Source organism: Pediculus humanus, genomic scaffold (assembly GCF_000006295.1).
Source record: "Pediculus humanus corporis 1103172108281 genomic scaffold, whole genome shotgun sequence".
Taxonomy (NCBI): Eukaryota; Metazoa; Arthropoda; class Insecta; order Psocodea; family Pediculidae; genus Pediculus; species Pediculus humanus.
In genome coordinates, this window is record NW_002987850.1 from 577,854 (window position 1) to 585,604 (window position 7,751).

A 7,751-nucleotide genomic window follows, 5' to 3' on the forward strand; every position below is an offset into this window, starting at 1 on the left:
TGTACAGAAACGTCAAAGATGTGTTCATACCGGTATTTTGGACGGAAAATAGCGTTTCACTGAGCGACGAATACACGAACGGAGTTAAAATTATGTTGAAAATAGTCGAATTCGGTCCTTTCGTTTATTACGGACTTTTCATTTTGGGTTGTTTGATTATCCTCGGAGTCATACTGCTACACGTTTTCCATTATAAAATTCCAAGAGATGAAAAGAAAAGGTATGAAAAAATCATTATCGTTATTAGGTATTGCCAACTTATCGTGGCGACCAAGAAACGTCACGAACGTATGTCTCTTTTAAATCATATGAAATGCATATAAATAATTATCATTATCATCATTACCGACCGCTACGTAAGAAAACAAGTCGACGAATTGATGAACAATAGCGAACATGATACCTGAATTCGAAAAGAAAACAATAGGTAAAAAAAATGTGACGTAGTTTCTTTTCAGCACGTGAGAGAGACAGGGTGAGAGAACGAGAGAATGAACGGGAGAGTGAAAGAGAGAGTAAGAGTGTGAACGGGAGAGTGCACGGGAGAGAACGAGAGTGTGAGAGAGAGAGTGCACGGGAGAGTGAAAGACAGGGGGAGAGAACGAGAGTGTGAACGGGAGAGTGAGAGAGAGAGTGAAAGACAGGGGGAGAGAACGAGAGTGTGAAAGAGAGAGTGAGAGAGAGAGTGAAAGAGAGAGTGAACGACAGGGGGAGAGAACGAGAGAGTGAAAGAGAGAGTGAAAGACAGGGGGAGAGAACGAGAGTGTGAAAGAGAGAGTGAGAGAGAGAGTGCACGGGAGAGTGAACGGGAGAGTGAGAGAGAGAGTGAGAACGGGAGAGTGAGAGAGAGAGTGAAAGACAGGGGGAGAGAACGAGAGTGTGAAAGAGAGAGTGAAAGAGAGAGTGAAAGACGGGGGAGAGAACGAGAGTGTGAACGGGAGAGTGAGAGAGAGAGTGAGAACGGGAGAGTGAGAGAGAGAGTGAAAGACAGGGGGAGAGAACGAGAGTGTGAAAGAGAGAGTGAAAGAGAGAGTGAAAGACGGGGGAGAGAACGAGAGTGTGAACGGGAGAGTGAGAGAGAGAGAGTGAAAGACAGGGGGAGAGAACGAGAGTGTGAAAGAGAGAGTGAGAGAGAGAGTGCACGGGAGTGTGAACGGGAGAGTGAAAGACGGGGGAGAGAACGAGAGTGTGAACGGGAGAGTGAGAGAGAGAGTGAAAGACAGGGGGAGAGAACGAGAGTGTGAAAGACGGGGGAGAGAACGAGAGTGTGAACGGGAGAGTGAACGAGAGTGTGAACGGGAGAGTGAGAGAGAGAGAGTGAAAGACAGGGGGAGAGAACGAGAGTGTGAACGGGAGAGTGAGAGAGAGAGTGAAAGAGAGAGTGAACGACAGGGGGAGAGAACGAGAGAGTGAAAGAGAGAGTGAAAGACAGGGGGAGAGAACGAGAGTGTGAAAGAGAGAGTGAGAGAGAGAGTGCACGGGAGAGTGAACGGGAGAGTGAGAGAGAGAGTGAGAACGGGAGAGTGAGAGAGAGAGTGAAAGACAGGGGGAGAGAACGAGAGTGTGAAAGACGGGGGAGAGAACGAGAGTGTGAACGGGAGAGTGAACGAGAGTGTGAACGGGAGAGTGAGAGAGAGAGAGTGAAAGACAGGGGGAGAGAACGAGAGTGTGAACGGGAGAGTGAAAGACGGGGGAGAGAACGAGAGTGAGTGAACCTCGGTGTCCCCCTCGCGCTCGCGGTCTCCCTCCCTCGGTGTCCCCCCCAATCTCGCGCTCTCTCTCCCTCGCGCTCGCGGTCTCCCTCCCGGTCGCGGTCTCTCTCCCTCGGTGTCCCCCCCAATCTCGCGCTCTCTCTCGCCCGGTCTCCCTCCCGGTCGCGGTCTCTCTCTCTCGGTCTCCCCCCCAATCTCGCGCTCTCTCTCCCTCGGTGTCCCCCCCAATCTCGCGCTCTCTCTCCCTCGGTGTCCCCCCCAATCTCGCGCTCTCTCTCCCTCTCGGTCTCCCCCCCAATCTCGCGCTCGCGGTCTCCCTCCCGGTCGCGGTCTCTCTCCCTCGGTGTCCCCCCCAATCTCGCGCTCTCTCTCCCTCGGTGTCCCCCCCAGTCTCGCGCTCTCTCTCCCTCGGTGTCCCCCCCAATCTCGCGCTCTCTCTCCCTCGGTGTCCCGCTCGCTCTCTCTCTCTCCCCCGGTCTCTCTCTCGCTCTGCCCCGAGAGAGAGAGCGAGAGGGAGACCGAGGGAGAGAGAGATAAGTGCAATTTAAAACCCCAGGGAAATTTTTTTTTTTTCAGGAACATGAACGGATTTTTAGGAAAGAAAAAAACGACAGAAGACATACAATTGGAAAATATGGAGGGTAAAACGATAAAGGAAGTCAAATATAAATTTTCCGAAATTCCGATGTGAACGATGAATGAATGTATAGATGTATCAATCAATCAATCAAATAAACAATTAATAAAATTATCTATTGATCAATTGATTATTCCTTCGTCCGTGATAATGATAATAAGAAGTGCCACAACAACAGTTGGTAGAACTGCAAAAAAAAAAAAAAAAGATTCGTGTGCAGGACTAGTTCAAGTGTGATAAGACTGATTTAATAATAATAATCATCACAATTAAATTAATTATATACGATAGATGGATGATGATGATGATGACGTTGTCGTCATCATCATCATTTCCCTCTTCCTCCCCTCCGAAAAAAAAATACGTAAAAAATCACGTGGTGCCGATTCGAACGTTCGTTTTATTATTATTATTATTATTATTAATAAAGTGCCTTTTTTTTTAAAAATAAAAAACGTTCGTTTTGTAATTTTTATACGTTATTAAATTAAATATATATTTTTTTGAAAATTATTCAACTGTAAATCTTTTGACTACCTTTCCCCTCAAAAAAAAGCAATTTGATGATGATGATGATGATGATGATGACAGTAAAACCGCGAATTTTTTTTTTTTTTGGGGTTCGATACGAATCAGTTTAATATCGAAGAGAAGATTTAACGGAAAACGTTCGCATGTGAATCACATTAATAATAATAAACTTAATTACTTTAATTATAAAAAAAAAAAAAAAATATCCGAACAAAGCAGACGACGACGATTGCGACGACGTCTAGCGGAGGATTTTAATAATAATTATAAAAACGTTTAATGAACGTCGTTCGGTCGTCAACTTCGTTTCAAAATCGTCGCACGAATTTCGAACATTTTTTTGTCGTTTTTTTTTTTTTTTTTTTAATTAATTTCGAGAGAAAATCGAGAACGATATTTCCTGTTACGAAAATCAACAACGACAACAACAACAAATTTTTTTTTTTTCGTTACCAACAATCAAATTCTCGCAAAAAACAAAAACTCGTTCCGTCTAAAATTTTAATTAACGCCCAAAGCCAGTTATTTCTATTTTTTTTTAAAACAAAAAAATCGATATATCGATATATATCGAACGTACTTTCCCTCGAGAAGGAGGAAGGGAGAGGAGAGCGAAAGAAAAAAATGAAGAAAAATACAAACAAACAACGAAAAAACATTTTCACACTAATTAATTCCGGACTATGGATGGAATGGCCGCCATTTTTTTTTTTTTTGGCCATCGTTGTCAACGTCAGACTATTAAAATTATTTGGCAGATGATTCGTCGCGCCACCGCCATCTTGGCAAAGACATCACAATAAATTATAAAAATATACTTAAATAAATAAATAAATAAAAATAAATTCTTTTTTCTTAATCAATTTTGTGTACTTCCGGTTTTCCAATTATCACCGTCACCCTTTTATTTTCATGTCCGAATAAAACAATCTCTCTCTCTCTGTCTTTCTCTCTCTCTCTCTCTCTCTCTGTCTCTCTCTCTCTCTCTCTCTCTGTCTTTCTCTCTCTCTCTCTCTCTCTCTGTCTTTCTCTCTCTCTCTCTCTCTCTCTGTCTTTCTCTCTCTCTCTCTGTCTTTCTCTCTCTCTCTCTCTCTTTCTCTCTCTCTCTCTCGTGCATGTCTTAGATTTCTTCCCATTTTCAAATACGTTCCTTCGTTCGTTCGTTCGTCATCATTTTCCAATTTTTCCAGTCTCATTTACAGTCTCCGCCATATTTAATCGCAAACAAACAAACAAACAAACGATGGGGAAAAAACGTTTTCCTTCGAATTAAGAATTAAAATGAAATCTCTTCTTACCTTGAGATTATGAGCTATTTGACGAATGTAATAAAGATCCAAATCTTGAAGTATTTCGATTTTCCCGTTCGGACCGAATTCGTTATTATCATCATCATCTGACGATAAGACAACGTTCGGAGGACCCGTTATTGACCTTCGCGATTCTTTACCGTAATTTTTACATTTTTTAGATTCTCTCAAACTGAGAGAACCCAGGGGTGGAAAACAAGAAGATTCCATTTCGCCGCCCCCTCCCCACCCTTCCTGACTAGATAAAAATTTTTTTTGTTTAATTTTCCTATAAAAATTTTTTTGGGATTTTTCTCACTTTCTTTCCTAAGTCTTCTTTCATTCGACACGTTCGCTTTGTCATTTTCCTCACGCGCGAGATACCCGTAAAAAAAAAAAAAAAGTTCACACTCAAAGTACCACGTGACAAATAAACGTTCCTTCTTATTTTATATTATCAATTTTCCGGAAAACAAAAAAACACTGATCGCGAAACACAAAATGGAGAAAAAAAATATAAAAAATTAATATTACACTAACAATAATAATAACGATGACGTCGACGTCGTCGTCGTCGTCGTCGATGATGATGATGATATTAATTTCTATGTAAACCGGCAAATAACAAATTTGAACGTCAACAACGACAAAAACAAAAAAAAAAACAGAAACGTTTTTAAACAATCAATCTTTTTTTTAACGAACTCAACAAACGGGTAAAAAAACTCAACAACAAACAATCGTAAAGTGGAAAGAAAGACAGAAAAAAAAAAAAAAAAAGAAAATTTTTTATTTTCTATTGCGTGTTTCCCCCTCCCTTTCCCCCTTTCCCCCCCTCACATCATCACAATATTATTTTTTATTTTTTTCCTTCGTGACTTTACCTCAATTTCATATTAACCCGCCCCGCCTTGATTCCCCGCTCGTCTCCGCTATCCCTACCCTTCCCCCCCCACTCTTCATTTTTCATCGACTCGATTAATAAAAAAAACAAACGCGCGACAATCGACGATTGTTGTGCAACACGAACAAACTACCACTCAAAAAGTGTTTCGAGGGCGACCACCACCGGGAGAAAAAAAAGAAAAATGGCGGAGGGAGGAAGGGATCATCAAATGATCCTCGTATGAGCCTATCGCGAGAAAGAAAAAAAAGATAGAGAGGGAGTGAGAGAGATGGAAAAAAATTTAAAGGAACACATGCACACAACGTTTGTTTGTAACTAACGCGGCCTGTATCGTCATCATCATCATCATCATCATCATCATCATCATTATCATCATCATCACATGTTAGAATCTGTCACAAACCCCGACAACCAAGTGGCACATGACAAAAAAAAAAAAGATGAAAATTCGGCGGCACTGTATCAATTATTTATTCGAAACGTTTTCCGGCGGTTTAACTGTCTGACTCATGTTTCGAATGCAGAAAAAAAAAAACGCGACGCATGAAAACGCACAAACGTCACGCACTCGCACACGCACACGAACACATCCTAGTATAATAATTCCTCTCTCGGATGGATTTCTATCGTACAATGAACTTTCCTCCTCGTGTCTCTCATTTTTTGTTAAAACCTCTTAAAACTCCTAAAACTAAAACAACCCTAATTTCCCTTTTATTTCCGTTTTCTGTCATCCGCCATATTTAATTACATTTTTTTCCCCCTTTCTTCGAGTCTCTTTCTCTATCTCTCCCCCCTGTGTTTTTAGTTTCTTCCTGAAAGAAACTTCCGGAGAAGAAACTTTTTATTTTTTTTGTTTTCGTCTGGTCCAAACCGTGCAACATCCCTTCCACTCCTCCTTCCTTTCCAAACAACAACCAAAAGAAAAAGAAATTAATCCGTGACAAATCAATTTTTATAAAAATATCCATTATAAGGAAATTTTTTTGAGAAAAAACCGCCGCGGACACGTAAAACGCGCGCGTACGCATCGCGATATAATCACCTAACGGCAAAATTTTTTTTCGACTTCGTACAAACAATTCAAAACAACGACAAACATTTGTATGTTTTCACAAAAAAAAAAAGTGCGGATAAAACGCAAAACGTGTTTTCGGACGGATGGACGGAATGGGGGGGAGGGGAGGGGTGTGTGTGGGAAGAGGACCGTACGCGCCATTTTGACTTTGAAAAATAATAATATTAATAATAATAATAATAATAATACCAGATGAGAATATTAATTAGATTGTTTGACGAATATGGCAAAGTCTTCTCACATATTGAAAATAACCAGTTGGAGATTAATATTTATTAATAATAATTTCGCGGTACGCACAACCCCACTAACACGTCATCATCACGCGAAAACAAACACGCGACTCAAAGATAAGAACAGATGAACTACTTCCGGTAAACCTGCAGACGTTTGCAAACCCCATCCCTTTTTCTCCCCAAAATCTAACGCAAAGAACAAGAAACCGGAAACGGAAAAAGACGGACAATCGTGAACGAACTTAACGACTTAAAACCTTTCCCTCAATATCCCTCATCTTCTCTCTCTCTCTCGTTTTCTCTTGTCTGAAGACAAGATGACCGGAGGACAGGCGGGGGGAAGGGGGTGGGGTGGGAAACTAGTAAGAAATCCCGAAGGACGGACGGCGGGTCGGCCCTCTTTTAAACGAAAGAAAATTAAAAAAATAAAAAACATGACGAAGACGTTACAAATTATACGAATCATTCCCCTTTGTTATTATCATTATTATTATTTTTAATCTTATTTAATCGATAACGCACACGCGTACGAACACGTGTACGCACGTAATTTTCTAAAAGAAATTTCAAAATTAACGAAACCCGTCACGAAAAAAAAAAAGAGTAAAATTTTCGTCTTTCACGCGCTTACTACAACTTTCACCCCGACCGTTTTCAATCGAACAATAGGTTTTCCCATTAAATAATAATAATAATAATAATAATAATAATAATAATAATAATAATAATGATAATGATAATAAAAATAATATTTAAAAAAAAAACGAGAACCTGTTTTAATTTTTTTTTTTTACAAAGTCTAAATTTTTAATCAAAGAACTTTATTCCGTAATTACAAAATAAAAAAATTAAGGTACGAACGAAGTCAAAGACAAGGAGAGAAAGAGAGAGATAGATGGATAGATGGATAAAGAGAGGGAGAGGGAGAGAGAGAGATTAAAACAAAAATGGTGAAAACACGTGTGAGAAAATTTTTTAAATTACTTTTTACACAAAAAAAATCGATTTCACACGGAATTAATTTTTTTTTTTTTTTCCTATAACGGATAAATTACTTTATTAATTTAATTGTTATATTTCGAACTACTTCCGACTCCCCCCCAATCGATCAATGCCCCCTCCTCCTCCTGCCCTTTCCTCCCCTCTAAACGTTTCTGTCTTGTTCCACGAAAATAATAATTAACACGTTGTAAATTTAATTTAACTTTCACATTCGCAACGTGAACGAAATACAAAAAAATCCTCCGCGGACGCGGGCGCGTGTGGGGGGGAACCCCCCGCCGCCGCCGTCTCCCCCCCCACTTAAACCGACGACCCTCAACCCTTATTAACTAATCATCAGGAAAAAAGTTGAAAAGATT

The 7,751-nt window shown here is 40.2% G+C and overlaps 2 protein-coding genes across 2 annotated transcripts in view; one reads left to right on the forward strand and one right to left on the reverse strand.

Moving 5' to 3' along the window:
- Positions 1-2,403, forward strand: part of Phum_PHUM512390 (uncharacterized protein) — a gene marked incomplete at both ends in the record, with an annotated part of 2,511 nt that extends 108 nt beyond the window's left edge. Inside the window, 2 exons of the mRNA XM_002431059.1 lie at positions 19-220; positions 2,289-2,403. Of these exons, the coding sequence (XP_002431104.1) occupies positions 19-220; positions 2,289-2,403 (317 nt within the window). The remainder of the gene's footprint in view (positions 1-18; positions 221-2,288) is intronic.
- Positions 2,404-3,739: 1,336 nt separating this feature from the next.
- On the reverse strand, positions 3,740-4,400 carry Phum_PHUM512400 (uncharacterized protein; the record flags this gene model as incomplete). Its single annotated transcript, XM_002431060.1, has 2 exons — positions 3,740-3,781; positions 4,179-4,400. The coding sequence occupies 2 exons, from the start codon at positions 4,398-4,400 to the stop codon at positions 3,740-3,742; spliced, it is 264 nt and encodes an 87-aa protein (XP_002431105.1).
- Between the last annotated feature and the right edge of the window lie 3,351 nt (positions 4,401-7,751).